The sequence below is a fragment of the Pseudochaenichthys georgianus genome, unplaced genomic scaffold, assembly GCF_902827115.2.
Source record: "Pseudochaenichthys georgianus unplaced genomic scaffold, fPseGeo1.2 scaffold_1463_arrow_ctg1, whole genome shotgun sequence".
Taxonomy (NCBI): domain Eukaryota; kingdom Metazoa; phylum Chordata; class Actinopteri; order Perciformes; family Channichthyidae; genus Pseudochaenichthys; species Pseudochaenichthys georgianus.
The window spans coordinates 477-16,717 of NW_027262316.1; the positions used below are offsets into that span (position 1 = coordinate 477).

Here is a 16,241-nt window from a genome sequence, read left to right on the forward strand (position 1 = left end):
GACAGAATAGTATGTAGCAGACAGAAGAGTATGTGGCAGACAGAAGAGTATGTAGCAGACAGAAGAGTATGTGGCAGACAGAAGAGTATGTGGCAGACAGAATAGTATGTAGCAGACAGAAGAGTATGTGGCAGACAGAAGAGTATGTAGCAGACAGAAGAGTATGTGGCAGACAGAAGAGTATGTGGCAGACAGAATAGTATGTGGCAGACAGAATAGTATGTGACAGACAGAAGAGTATGTAGCAGACAGAATAGCAGACAGAATAGTATGTGGCAGACAGAAGAGTATGTGACAGACAGAAGAGTATGTGGCAGACAGAAGAGTATGTGGCAGACAGAATAGTATGTGGCAGACAGAATAGTATGTGACAGACAGAAGAGTATGTAGCAGACAGAATAGCAGACAGAAGAGTATGTGGCAGACAGAAGAGTATGTGGCAGACAGAATAGCAGACAGAAGAGTATGTGGCAGACAGAAGAGTATGTGACAGACAGAAGAGTATGTGGCAGACAGAAGAGTATGTGGCAGACAGAAGAGTATGTGGCAGACAGAATAGTATGTAGCAGACAGAAGAGTATGTGGCAGACAGAAGAGTATGTAGCAGACAGAAGAGTATGTGGCAGACAGAATAGTATGTGACAGACAGAAGAGTATGTAGCAGACAGAATAGCAGACAGAATAGTATGTGGCAGACAGAAGAGTATGTGACAGACAGAAGAGTATGTGGCAGACAGAAGAGTATGTGGCAGACAGAATAGTATGTGGCAGACAGAATAGTATGTGACAGACAGAAGAGTATGTAGCAGACAGAATAGCAGACAGAATAGTATGTGGCAGACAGAAGAGTATGTGACAGACAGAAGAGTATGTGGCAGACAGAAGAGTATGTGGCAGACAGAATAGCAGACAGAAGAGTATGTGGCAGACAGAATAGTATGTGGCAGACAGAATAGCAGACAGAAGAGTATGTGGCAGACAGAATAGTATGTGACAGACAGAAGAGTATGTGGCAGACAGAAGAGTATGTGGCAGACAGAAGAGTATGTGGCAGACAGAATAGCAGACAGAAGAGTATGTGGCAGACAGAAGAGTATGTGGCAGACAGAATAGTATGTGGCAGACAGAATAGCAGACAGAAGAGTATGTGGCAGACAGAATAGTATGTGACAGACAGAAGAGTATGTGGCAGACAGAAGAGTATGTGACAGACAGAATAGTATGTGGCAGACAGAATAGTATGTGGCAGACAGAATAGCAGACAGAATAGTATGTGGCAGACAGAATAGTATGTGGCAGACAGAATAGTATGTGACAGACAGAAGAGTATGTGGCAGACAGAAGAGTATGTGACAGACAGAAGAGTATGTGGCAGACAGAAGAGTATGTGGCAGACAGAAGAGTATGTGGCAGACAGAAGAGTATGTGGCAGACAGAAGAGTATGTGGCAGACAGAAGAGTATGTGGCAGACAGAAGAGTATGTGACAGACAGAATAGTATGTGGCAGACAGAAGAGTATGTGGCAGACAGAAGAGTATGTGGCTCCGTTTATTATTCCCGTGTTATTATTCCCACTATAATTAGTTTGTTTAATATCAAATCATATCAATTTGTTTTAAAGCTCAATAAATAACAAAGAAGACTGTTGACCGGCACTTTTCTCATTTTGTCCGGAAGATTTAAACTTGAACGGACATGTTGACCGGCAACGGAAACTCTGACGGAGGCAGAGACCAACGATACAGAGAAGGAAATGTCCGATACATTCAAAAACATTAAATAACAAACACATAGGTCAAATTCCCTCCTGTTAGCTTTGCCCTCGCTCAGTGTGCTAATGTCGCCTCCCCGATAGCGCCAGCCATATCCGGCTTCATTGGTCCATCACAAAAGGAGAGAAAGTGTTTCTAAATCAACTTGTCATGGGCCTTTGTCCCTTAAAACAAACAATAATTTGCCACGCATTTTGGCTAATACAAATGAACCAAAATAAGCTTTATTTTCATATATATTAAAAAAACTATTTTATCGTTTATAAATAGTTTTTAGTTGCAGTTCTAGAAAGATCTTTGCATTGCCATAAATGTGGACTTACATTCGAGAATCGATTGTAATAGGTTTGATCTTCTGAACAAAATACAAACAAATACTAGGACCTTCTTTTGTGAATAAGTACCTTCAAAACTAATTGCATCCTTTCAGCTGTATTTTGCAGGAATTGCAATCAGAAAATGTTATTATGCCATTAGGCTAAACCTACATGTTAATCCTCATCCTACCTATTAAACAGTATCAGTTCAGTGTTATCATTTTCATCACATTAGAAGCTGAGGTAAGAATGTATCTTGACAGTCACAGAGCTGCTGGAGAAACTGGACTCTAGTCTGGTTTCAGGATGTACCAATGGTTGACTGAGTGTGTTGTCTTGCAGCACGGACTTCCAGAAGAACAACCCCGTTCACAAACTGACAGCAGAGGAACTCCTGGCCTTCACATCCGTAAGTAACTGTTCATCATGCTTGTGATTTGTTATTTACCATTGACTTGTGTGTGTGACGGATTGACTTGTGTGTGTGACGGATTGACTTGTGTGTGTGACGGATTGACTTGTGTGTGTGACGGATTGACTTGTGTGTGTGACGGATTGACTTGTGTGTGTGACGGATTGACTTGTGTGTGTGACGGATTGACTTGTGTGTGTGACGGATTGACTTGTGTGTGTGACGGATTGACTTGTGTGTGTGACGGATTGACTTGTGTGTGTGACGGATTGACTTGTGTGTGTGACGGATTGACTTGTGTGTGTGACGGATTGACTTGTGTGTGTGACGGATTGACTTGTGTGTGTGACGGATTGACTTGTGTGTGTGACGGATTGACTTGTGTGTGTGACGGATTGACTTGTGTGTGTGACGGATTGACTTGTGTGTGTGACGGATTGACTTGTGTGTGTGACGGATTGACTTGTGTGTGTGACGGATTGACTTGTGTGTGTGACACGGTCATGGCTGGTGAGTTGCTCAGGAAGAGGGAGGCACAGTGTTTGGTGTGGGTATCTATGAATGACCTCATCTAGTTGCTTCCTTTGCATTGTTTTCCGAGCAGACAACCATCGCCACCTACTGCTTACCTTAATAAACCTTCTCCTAACGATCGCATAACAGCTGATTTGCTCTTATGACAGTGTTTCAAACTCTTAACTCCACTTTGAGTCTCATTAAAGGAAACAATATACATGTATTAGCTTACGTAATGAATGTGTTTAAACATAGGGGAAAATAATAAATATTTCACACTACATGAATCATGTTGGCTTTGAGACCTTCATCTCGTCCCACTGTTTGGTGTGCTAGAAAATAAATCGACCATGTGACATAACATATTCTGGAAAGAGTAAAGGCTGTAGTTCAGCTCACATCAGGTTGAACATGAGCCTTGTTTTAAAGTGTAGGTCCTGGATTCTGATAGTAGTCCAACGTTTCTAATGGTCTATTCCAGCGGTTTTCAAAGTGTGGGGCGCGCATCCCCGGGGGGGCGCCAGAGAGCTTCAGGGGAGGCGCAGTGTGAGAAAAACATAACGAGAAACAGTGTAATCTAGCTAGTTAACTTCAGCCAACTTAATGCGAGCGGCAACATGGATCGATTTTTAGTGAAGTTACCTAAAGTGAGAGAGGAGACGGCGTCTGGCAGAAAACGGAGGAAGTATGACCACGATTATTTGAAGCTAGGATTTTCATGGACAGGTCCTGGAAGGGGCGGACTGGCCATCTGTGTGTTCTGGAGAATCACAGAACGACCGGTCGTCAGCGGGCCATTAGCGGCCGGCTCGGTTCGCTGGCAGCCGGCACCGCCCTTTATTTTAATTTGAATAATACTTACTTTGATCAAAAGCAAGTACCGGTCAAGGCTGCAGCCAGAGGATGATCTGCCTTTATTCCTGTCTACATTGCATCCCCGCATCCTGCGCCTGTGCGCATCAAAGACGCAGACTCATTGTTCTCACTAAAGTGGGTGAGTCATAAGGAGGCAAAGTTGATGTTCAGTGTGTTGCCGGGAGCATATAAGGATTTATCCACGATGTTGAAAATGTAAAAAATGTTTAAAACATAAAGATAAAAAGGTTTAAAAAAGTTGTTATTTAATGTTTTAAGGAGGTGACGCTACTCAGCCAATCACATCGGTGCAGTCAGTGAGTCAGCACGATAGATTCAAACACAGACACAGAGACGAGAGGAGAGAAACAGTCAGTCATTTCAAATGGCGTGCTCAAAAAAGAGAAAGGCAGACAGCAAAAACAGAGCATAATGACATTTCTCTTACTGGACCTCTTTGAAATGCAAGTGAATACCCCTGCATTATAGCAACAATAATAGCAATAATAATTGGGAGGGGGGGAAACCTCTCATGCTTGCCAACCACCAAAACCACCGCGGGGGGGTGCTAGTGGATCGCCGGAGCTGTATTAGGCTGCGGCCACACGAGGACGAAAACGGCTAAACGCATAGGATTAACGCAATCGCAACAAAGCTTCCGTCCACACGCAATAGTTATCCGGATAGTGTCTGTCCACACGAGACCGCTCCGTTTAGCTCCAACTGCTGGAGAAGCTGCAGTACATGCCGGAGCCTGTACGTGGCGCTGTAACTTCCTCCACAAAAGCAGCGAAGAAGCATGGTTGTCATGGTTGCCCTTCTGTTTATTCTCCGCGGTGGGGGCCGAGGGAACCGGGCAGAGTTTTTCGCCAGTCAGCGTGTATTAAAGTTTAAATCTTCCGGACACAATTATAAAAGTGCCGATCAAAGGTCTTCTTTGTTATTTATTGAGCTTTAAAACAAATGAATAACGACTCTATATAATATAATAATAAAATACACTGAGCCTCTCTTTTCCCTCCCTCTCTTCGGACAGCGCCAGTGTCTGTCTCATGCAGCAGCTGATCCAGTAATGAGTGGCCCGGCCGACAGTAAACATAAACATATTTATAACTAGTTTAGGGAGTTTGAGAGGTAATTAAAATAGCTAAGGGTGATGAGCTGACTGAAGTGTGTGTTTTGCTGCAGTGGGAGGAGCTGCAGGTGAGCTGCAGGTGAGCAGAGCTGCGTGTCGCCGTCCTGTCAGATTAGACTTCACTCGCGTTTAGGTCCACATCGAGAGAAAGATAAATAATCTGAATTCAGTGTGCAGTTTACTTTGACGGGGGGGAGCAGCAGAGGTGGGGAGAGGCGGGGCTATTGCCTCATCATCATCAGAAAATGATCGTATAGGGCGTACACACGGAGCCGTTGGACCCCCCAGAGCGTTGCGTATGCCGTTCTATCCACCTTGGGACCCGTTATCGTTTCCTCAGTCGTTTAGTGCCGTATTCAGTCGTCCTCGTGTGGCCGAACGGTCTATATGACACTAAACAGGAACGCAAACGACCGTTTTCGTCCTCGTGTGGCCGCAGCCTTAGATTAACATTAAAATGCTCATTGTAGTTGTAAGTGCACTGCCTTGCGGCCTGTAGTGTTAGTCTACTACAAATAAACACAACGTTTATCTTCTGTTAACTTGGTTTATTCAATCAACGTGCATAACACCAATACAGAGCCATTAACGAACAGTGGACCTCATGCTCCAGGTCGACACAGACTAACTGCGCATGCGTTTCACAGCCTCAAGAGGGCAACCTAGACTACCGTATGGCCAGTAGTATAGACGCAAAGAGATTACATGTTAACATGTAGCACCATCCTTGATGGAGCATATGTGTGGGCTGGACCTGTATTTAGAGGAAAGGAGTGAGCAGAGGGTAGAATTGTTGATTCTTGTTCTGTTTTCTGTGACTATCTTCCTCACCCTCTCAGACCTTCTGTTGCGTGCGCTACTAAAGAGACGTGCTACCATGGAAACCAAACAATGGTGTAGCTGTATATTAAAGTCAGAGTGGAAACAGTCCTGAGTAAGTCTGATTTTGTCAGAAATCGGGAGAAATGTGGGAGAAATATGACCCCGGGAGGAAACCGGGAGAGGGCAATGAAATCGGGAGTCTCCCGCGAAAATCGGGAGGGTTGGCAAGTATGGGCACGGCTGTTCTTATGTTCTCTGAGGGGAGGCTCACCTTCCCACACTTTGAAAACCCCTTGTCTATTCCAAAAGCTGGCCGGCCATTTTGAATTGGCCCTCAGCAGATTCAAAAAGTATAATGAAATATGGCCCACAAATGAAACTTGTGCTTGTCTGGTATTGTACTTCTTCAATATAAATGTAAACATATATTACACAGTAGTTTTCATGTGTAAATAAGCTCATTTTTCAATAAGTTCAGTCAATTAAAGTTGAATTTTCTTTGTTGATAAGAAAAAAGCCCAATAACTTATTTGTATAACAAGCTTGAAATATACCCTTCGTATTTCCTCTTATAAGCAATCTGAGGGTCCTGTTTTAAAGAATGAGTCAGCAAAATGAAATTCTTAAAGCATATTAGCATATAATTTACCTTTTACCTTTACCTTTTCCTTTTGATTTTGCTAACTTATAACTGAATTCACGAGGCAATATACCTCTAGTGAGTGGCCCAGCCCTTCGTATTTTTTTCTGTATGTGGCCCTCGTGAAAACAGTTTGGACACCCCTGGTCTATACTTTAGCAAATGGATGCTATCCATTATCAATATCTATTTAAAAAAAATGCAAATGTGTGCGCAGTTTGGCATGAGGTATTTGGCCACTTTGTGAAGAGTTGTTCAGTAATAATGGGAGCTCATTGAACAGAGAGCTGGAAGAGAAGCTGAGGCAGCTGCTGGCTCTGTGAGCAGGCATCTTCCCAGCCTACATGTAGATCCAGGAATCTGCAGGCTGGTTAGATGGTTGTCACATGTCTGGTTGTCTTCATCGCTACATTCTGTCGCTGTCCTGGAAGGCTGTTGACTAGACTCCATATAATCCATAGATGTGAATGAAAAGTAGGCTATGTCATCTCTAAAGGGAAATCCTGCCAAACAGGTGTAGAATTGTCTAGATCTTGTTTCTCAGAGGATTCTGTCAGGAAATATAATAATACTCCTGATGTGCTCATCAGCAGCTCCTGCAGGTCACACAGAGGTGATGTGATCCCACTTACTTCCCCTTAAGCACTGAGATTTCACTTGTTAAGGTCTTAAATGACATCCATTTGAACTCAGACAGTGGCAGAATATCAGTGTTACTCTTATTAGATCTCAGCGCTGCCTTTGATACTGTTGACCACAACATATTGCTAGACCGTCTTGAAAACTGTCTGGGAGTTTCAGCAACAGCTCCAAACTGGTTTAGCTCCTACTTGAAGGACAGAACCAACTTTGTCTCAATAGGCAATTACAAATCAACCCTGATGTATATGTCATGCGGGGTTCCTCAAGGCTCCATTTTAGGACCTTTGCTTTTTAATATGTATATGCTACCTCTGGCTGAAATTATTAAAAAGAGCAATCTAAGCTATCACATCTATGCAGACGACACCCAGATTTATTTTAAAATTACACCGGGAGACAACTCTCCGATTAGAACACTGAGCAAGTGCATTGAGCACATCACTGACTGGATGACTCAGAACTTTCTCCAACTGAACAAACAAAAAACTAAGATCATTGTTTTCGGAGCAAAGAAGGACCGATTAAAAGTAATCACAGAGCTTCAGTCGGCAGACTACAAAGTAACTCACAAAGCAAGATATCTGGGTGTAGTGATGGACTCAGACCTGAGTTTTAACAGTCACATTACAACAGTTATTAGGTCTGCATACTACCACCTGAAGAATATATCAAGGATTAAAAAACTAATGTCGCAACAGGATTTAGAAAAACTTGTCCATGCTTTTATTTTCAGTAGACTCGACTACTGCAATAGTGTATTCACAGGGCTCACTAAAAAATCTATCAGAAAGCTGCAGCTGATCCAGAACGCTGCTGCACGAGTTCTCACTGACACTAGAAAAGTGGATCACATCACTCCGGTTCTGAGATCATTACACTGGCTTCCAGTCTGCCAAAGAATTGATTTTAAAATACTACTGCTAGTTTTTACATTACATTACATTACATTGCATTTAGCTGACGCTTTTATCCAAAGCGACTTACAATAAGTGCGTTCGACCAACAAAATACAAACTTGAAGAAAACAGAATCATAAAGTACATCAGGTTTCATAGAGCTAAAACAATTCAAGTGCTACTCAACTGGCTTTAGGTAAGCCAGTCCTTTATTAGTATATAAGTGCTTTGTTAATAGTTCTATCGCTCGAAGTCGAGTCGAAAGAGATGAGTTTTCAGTCCGGAAGGTGTGTAAGCTTTCTGCTGTCCTGATGTCAATGGGGAGCTCATTCCACCATTTTGGAGCCAGGATAGCAAACCCACGTGTTTCTGCTGATGGGAACTTGGGTCCCCCTCGCAGTGCGGGTGCAGCGAGCTGTTTGGCTGATGCAGAGCGGAGTGCACGTGCTGGGGTGTACGGTTTAACCATGTCCTGGATGTAGGAAGGGCCAGATCCATTCGCAGCATGGTACGCAAGTACCAGTGTCTTGAAGTGGATTCTAGCAGTTACCGGAAGCCAGTGGAGGGAGCGGAGGAGCGGGTGGTGTGGGAGTATTTAGGAAGGTTGAAGACCAGACGAGCCGCTGCATTCTGAATGAGCTGCAGAGGTCGGATGGCACATGCAGGTAGACCAGCCAGGAGGGAGTTGCAGTAGTCTAGGCGTGAGGTGACGAGAGCCTGGACCAGAACCTGCGTGGCTTTCTGGGTCAGCTGGAGACGTATCCTCCTGATGCTGTAAAGCGTGTATCTGCAGCAACGGGTTGGAGCAGCGATGTTTGCAGTGAAGGACAGGTTGTTATCCAGGGTCACACCCAGATTCCTTGCAGTCTGAGTCGGGGAAACAACAGAGGTGCCGATGTTAATAGTCAGGTCAAGAGTGGGACAATCTTTTCCCGGAAGGAAAAGCAGTTCAGTTTTGTCAAGGTTGAGCTTGAGGTGATGAGCGGACATCCACTGAGAGATGTCAGCTAGACGAGCAGAGATGCGTGCGACGACCTGGGTCTCTGAGCGGGGGAAGGACAGAATTAATTGGGTGTCGTCAGCGTAGCAGTGGTATGAAAAACCATGCGGGCTAATGACAGATCCGAGCGAGTTTGTGTACAGAGAGAAGAAGAGGGGACCAAGGAAAGAGCCCTGAGGGACCCCTGTAGTTAATTGACAAGGGTCGGACTCGGACCCTCTCCAAGTTACCCTGTAGGTACGGTCTTTGAGGTATGAGGTGAGGAGGGAAAGTGCAGAACATGAAACTCCAAGTTCTTGGAGAGTGTGAAGGAGGATCTGATGGTTCACCGTGTCGAATGCAGCAGACAGGTCCAACAGGATGAGGACAGAGGAGAGGGAGGCTGCTTTAGCAGTGTGCAGTTCCTCCGTGACAGCAATGAGGGCAGTTTCTGTGGAGTGACCTGCCTTGAAACCAGACTGGTGCGGATCCAGAAGGTTGTTCTGATGGAGATAGCAGGAGAGTTGTTTAAAGACGCGTTCAAGTGTTTTAGACAGGAACGGGAGGAGAGAGACAGGCCTGTAGTTTATAACCTCAGACGGGTCGAGAGTGGGTTTCTTTAGGAGAGGGTTTACTCTCGCCTCCTTGAGACTGTTTGGAAAGTGACCAGAAGTTAGAGAAGTGTTGATGAAATGGGTGAGAAACGGTAGAAGATCAGGAGCGATAGTCTGAAGGAGGTTTGAAGGGATAGGGTCCAGAGGACAGGTGGTAGGGCGGGCAGAGGTAATGAGGGTAAGAACCTCACGTGGAGAGAGAGGGGAAAAGGAGGTTAGTGTGCCGGTTGAAGGTGGCTCAGGTGATCCGGCGGTGAGTAGAGGTGAGTCAGAAAAAGAAGAGCGAATATCATCAACCTTTTTTTCAAAGTGGTTAACAAAGTCGCTTGACAGAAGGGAGGAGGGGGGAGGGGCTTTGGGAGGGTCCAGGAGGGAGGAGACGATGGAAAATAGTTTTTTGGGATTGGAATAGGAAGATTGGATCTCATCTTGAAAGAAAGTGCTTTTTGCCTGAGAGATCGAAGCAGAGAAAGAGGAGAGGAGAGCCTGATAGGTTAGGAGGTCGTCATGGTGTTTGGATTTCCACCGTTTCCGCTCAGCTGCCCTAAGGACGGTTCTATTAGCACGCAGTGCGTCATTTAGCCAGGGAGCAGGAGGGGACTGACGAGCCTGCCGAGATGTGAGAGGACAGAGAGAGTCCAGAGAGGATGAGAGAGTAGAGAGGAGAGTTTCTGCAGCAGAGTTTGGAGGCAGGAGTTGGAACGAGTCAGAGGAAGGGAGGGCTGAGAGCACCGAGGAGGCAAAGGTAGAGGGGGAGAGGGAACGGAGGTTACGGCGGACAGGTGCAGGATGAGAAGAGATTAGCTCGTTATGTTTGGAAAGGGGTAAAGAGAATGAAATGAAGAAGTGATCGGAGGTGTGGAGCGGGTTTACAGAGAGGTTAGAAGTAGCGCAGTTCCTTGAGAATATGAGATCAAGGACACTGCCAGCTTTATGAGTTGGTGGGGACGGAGACAGTGAGAAAGCAAAGGCGGTTAACAGAGATGTTAGTTCGTCTATCTTCCCCGTCTGGAGGTTGAAGTCTCCGAGAAGTACAGCGGGAGGGCCAGTTTCAGGGATGTGTGAGAGGAGATGATCTAAGTCCTCCAAGAAGTCCACCAAGGCGCCTGGTGGACGGTAGAGAACAACAATGGTTAGTTGTATAGGATGGGTTACTGTGACGGCATGGAATTCAAAGGTGGAAGGAGTGAAGTTAGGTAGCTTGAAGATGGAAAAGCTCCATTTGGGAGAGAGCAGGAGACCAGTGCCCCCTCCTCTGCCAGTGGGTCTAGGTGTATGGGAGAAGGAATATGCTGTGGAGAGAGCTGCTGGGGTGGATGTGTTGGATGGAGTAATCCAGGTCTCAGTGAGAGCAAGGAAATCCAGAGACTGCAGGGAGGCGTAGCCAGAGATGAAGTCAGCCTTAGGAACAGCTGACTGGCAGTTCCACAGGCCACCTGAAACTAGATGCTGGATCTCAGTGGAGCACGTGGGATAGACGAGAGCGGGCCGGTTATAGCGATTACGAGATACACGGGGCCAGTGATAATTGCGAGAAGACACATAAACAGGAATGGAGAAAATACACATGATTATAGAATGAGGGGCTAAACAACCAAATAAAATAAAACACCAGCAATACTTGGCTCAATCAAAGTAGGATTTGCTTCCTCTTTGCCTCCCTTGCGACTCCAGCAGGACTCTATTGTCTTTGTCAGTCTTTGACTCCAGCAGGACTCTATTGTCTGACGCTGAAGCTGACGCTCCAGGAAAGTGCTGCCTAAAATGGACACCTGATTGCTGAGTTCTCACAGCTGTGGGGCCACGCCCCTTTAATTAGTTAACTCTCTGCAGCTGGTGGCCCTCAAAAGGAAATCTAGACTGGCTCCCTCCTGAGTTGTTATTGTGTCTTTTCAGTGGCCCAATGGTTTTGCAATTACATTAAACCCTAAGTTATAAAGTTATTAGTTTAACCCTTAATACAGTTACACCTACTCAATAAAGCTCTTAGTATTCTACACATGTTTAAATCAAAGTTAACCCTAGCAGTCAGTTAGTTCAGTTTTAAGGTTTCAGTCAAATGACTTGTCCCAAGTTTCTGCCTGACGGATACTGTAGCGGTTTTGAGATTTAAAATCACAATTTCAGTCAGATCAACTACAGAGCATTGATACAGAGCACACACACTGAAACAGAGAAGTCTAAAAACAGAATGTTACTCACACAATTCTGGAAGTCACCAGTTGTTATCTTGTCAAAATCGAGTTGTAAGGCGAGACACGACAGGCAAAAACATCGTTTGTCAGGTACTGGTCAATTTTGAGATGTTGTGCTATTTTGATTCTATAACATCTTTTCATTCAGACTTTTGGAAGGAAAACGTACAAAATACACATTTAAGTGTTTATTTTACTATAGTTTGTCTATTTGCGTCTGTAGATTTCTCCTAAATTCACCAAAAGTTAGCATTCTAACGTAACATAAAGTACCGCGACCGCTGTGTGCACCATGTCAACAGAGGTATCGCTGGAAAGCTGTGTCTCTCCTGCACAATCTCATCGGATCCAAATATGGTCATTTCCTTTGTATCAGCAACCAATCGTGAAAGCACAAAGGGGTCTTAAACCAAGAAACAAAATCTCATTGGCTGGTGTCAATTTCTGACAACGTGATTCATTCAGATGCGTCACGTGGTGTGCTAAAACACTTCCTGGTTAGCTTTCCGCTAGAAATTGAAATCTCAAAATGGCAAAAGAACAGGGAAAAAAACGTTCACAGAGAAGACGACAACAATTGTCACTTGCACGAAGCAAGGTTATACAAAAAACAAATGACCCCGAACAGGAAATACCTTCACGGAGTGCGTCGATGCGCAAGCTGTCATCCAAAGAACAGGAGGGTTTAGCTAGCGCCTCACTGCAATCTTTAAAGGTTGTTTTCTCAAAATGAGTTTTTTCTCCTACTCTGAGTTCGAAATTTCAACTTCAGTCGCACGTAGAAACACCAAACCTTCCAGTTATATTCCTATCAATATTATGAAGGCTTTTACAGAAGGGTTTGTTCATATACCATTCATAGCCTGAATTATACAACATTGTAAACCTAAAAACATGGCGGAAATGGATATTTTAGGGCTGTTGACAGTATTTTCTGATTTATGGAGTGATAAAAAGAGATATCCAATATCCCTTCTGTAAAAGCCTTAGATACTAATATGACTACACAATGAAACAATAATTTTGAACCTGGCTTTATCCAAAGTTCAGATTTCGATTCCTGAAATGTGTTAAAATATGTGCATATTTAATGAGATAATGGATCATTTGCATATTTAAACATGATATTTCAGAAAACTTGTCATACAAAAGACAATTGCCTTATTGTAAGTAATTAACTGGAGAAATGTCTAGCTGATACTTTTAAATAAAAAAAAATTACCCTATTCACCTGGGGTGTCTCGCCTTAAACCACTAAATGGCTTAGGACCAAGGTATATAGACGACCTACTCCATCACTATGAAGCATCCAGAAGTCTCAGGTCTTCTGGGTCGGGTCTGCTCTCTGTTCCGAGAATAACCACTAAACATGGAAAAGCAGCTTTTAGTTATTATGCCCCAACAATTTGGAACAAACTGCCCAAATCGTGCACGTCCGCCGAAACACTTCCTATTTTTAAATCCCGACTAAAAAGGCACCTATTTGCCGCTGCTTTTAATTGAGCTGCCCATACTCACACTCCAGTATGCCTTTTAGTAATGTATTCTGTACCTGCTGTTGTGTTTATTATTTAATTAATTTCATTACCTTTGCTTATTATGCCTGTTTTTAAATGCCTTTTTAATAATATATGTATGCTGTATTTGTTCTTAAATGTCTTTTGGTTTTAATCTGTAAAGCACTTTGAATCGCCACGTGCTGAAAAGTGCTATATAAATAAAATTGCCTTGCCTTGCCTTAAGACCAGCAGGCAGTACCGTGAAGCAGATCCTCCTCAACTCTGCAGACCTGCACCCTCACAGGACTCATGTCTTACTGTCAGTCTGATCCCTCTCCAAAGCCTCATGAATCAGAACTGATCCAGGGCCAGTCAAAAACCCTTTTGCTTTCTTCCTGTGTAGTATGGTATTGTATAGTGTGTTATGGTTTTTTACAAATTCAAACAGGTTAGGTATATAGAGTGGGTCTCAAATGTATAATTACAATATTTTGTTTACCGTTAACTGACTGTTCCTTCTTGTCACACGTCTTTTTAATATAGAAAATGTAAACAATTATAATCACACAAACACAATCAGGCCAGTTGCTTGTGGCCTGTACGACGAAGCCAGTTCAACAGACCCTGGATATGTTGGAGTTATCTAAAGGCTTAACTAACTCTAACAAACGTGTCGTCCTACGACGCTGGTTATCAACTCGGTAAGTCAACCCAGGGTTTCTCTGTCCGGCTGAGAGCGCGTCCACATGAAAGGGGCGGGGTTAGCAACATTTGACCAATCACAAACATGGAGAAGCCTACTGACAGGAGTGGATCTGACTTTAATTACATTTGACTCGAGTGTTTCGTCAACTTGTGTTGCTTAAAATAATACTTCGGCATACAGTATGAGACAATGTACGTGTTGCACGGCCAGATACGGCTTGAGAAGCTGACTCCGATAAGGACATATATTATGATGTGATATGAAGTATAAGTGGGACACGTCGGCGTCTTTCCTGCATACAGCAGTTTAAACTTTATTTACTTTATCCTGTAATATGACTTGATATCGTTAACCTGTTAAGCCCCATAGTCCCGCCTTTTGGTCTCAGGGCTTAACATTTAACAAACTATTAATGTGTCATACCCACTTATCAGGAAGAAACTCAGCTAGCTGTCGATATGAACCATTTTCACGCACTTAGCACAGAACTCACGTTAGAAATACTTTATTACTTATCGAATCTGCACAATCAATATATCAGATTTTAAAGCTGAGATTCCACAGATTCTAGAGGTATAAGTATCATCACTGTGCGAACAAAACTTGCGGCAGCAAAGGACAACCCAGAACGTAGCTTTACTGAGCAAACACGGCAAATATGTCTCACCTTTGCTGTTGTTCGATCAAAAGTTGTGTCAATGGCATTAAAACGATAACAACGCTGTTGAAGGTTAATCCAATGTGTCCGTGTCACTTTGAAATGATTACTGATAATCCATCATATTTATGGCAAGAAGCCTAGTTTTCAGTTTTCAGAGCGTAACATAGCTTTCGGTTTGGGCAAACTGCGTGCGCATCGCTCTCACTCCTCAATGGTAACGTGTAGGTGGATTTTGGAACTTCCCCTCGATTATATTGGCTCCAACGGTTCAAAATCGACCGAGGGGGGCCAGAGATATGGCAAATCCACCCAAATGACCCCAGAAGTGAATTTTTTTTGTTCTAAATCTCTCTAAAAAGGTCAAATGTCACTTGGTTTGCATCAATCTTGATACAGGGTACTTATTATATGTTATAGTTTGGATTCCTAAAGCTTTTAGTCTACTATCCCATCATTCAAGGGTGGTTTTCACTATAAGTTAAAAATATTTTTTGGACGGACACTATAATTTACATTTTTTTTTACTATGTTCAATCTGAATTTACTTTAAAATAAAAAAAATCTTTATTGATTCTGACTTTTCTACATCCAACTCACAGGTTTATCATTGCTTTGAGAAAAAAGATTATTAATTTATCCCTTTTTAGAAGAGTAGTTATGGTAATTTGTTCTGGGAATGTCATTTTCAAGCCTGAGGCCTGTTTTTCAGGCTTGGGGCTTAACAGGTTAAACTCCCCACGCAGAGCTCTGATTGGTCAGCAGGCGGTGAGCTCTGATTGGTCACAAGGCATTTATTTCACTGAGTTGATCTCTTATCTGGAACATTATGTTTTCAGCATAAGTTACCATGGAGATCTACCCCGGTAAGAAGTGAACCAGCATTGTAGGACCAAAAACCCAGAGTTAACCCTGAAGTTACCTCGCTAACCGCAAATCCTGCTTCGTAGTACAGGCCACTGGTTAACTCATAATGCTCTATTTACCTTCTTTTTATTTCCAATAGTCTCAATTTTGCCATATATATATTTTTTATTCCTTCAAAACTGTCAATGAAACCACATCTTCTCTGTGTTTATTGCAAACACTAAAAGTCAAGTGAAGAGAACGATTGTGCCTTTTGTTCTCCTTGTGGCTTTTAACCTAGTTTTCTTAACATTTTTAATGGTATTTTAAACTACCAAAATTAAATCTGAGAACATTGGATGAAACTTGAGAATATGAAATGGAAGTTTTAAAATATGGGATGACATTTGAGGAATATTAAATGTGATGTCATCTAGACTCTTTTCATTGTGATGTTCATGTCCAAGTGAAAAAAAAGATTCACATTTAATATTCCTCAAATTTCATCCCATATTTTAAAACTTCCATTTCATATTCTCAAGTTTCATCCAATGTTCTCGGACACTGTGAGAAATGAATCCAGTCTCATCATTCCTAAGTAGGGTTGGGTATCGTTTGAATTTCCACGATTCCGATTCCGATTCTACTTTTCGATTCCGGTTCTTAACGGTTCTCGATTCCGGTTCTTTGAGGGGCAGGGTAAACAAATGATACATGCTTCTTCCACCAAAAAAAT

General features: G+C 43.1%; 1 protein-coding gene across 1 annotated transcript in view; it reads left to right on the forward strand.

Moving 5' to 3' along the window:
• Nucleotides 1–2,432: 2,432 nt before the first annotated feature.
• Nucleotides 2,433–16,241, forward strand: part of LOC117441084 (tetratricopeptide repeat protein 27-like) — a gene marked incomplete at both ends in the record, with an annotated part of 30,454 nt that continues 16,645 nt past the window's right edge. The window contains one exon of the mRNA XM_034077281.2: nucleotides 2,433–2,499. Within this exon, the coding sequence (XP_033933172.2) occupies nucleotides 2,433–2,499 (67 nt within the window). The remainder of the gene's footprint in view (nucleotides 2,500–16,241) is intronic.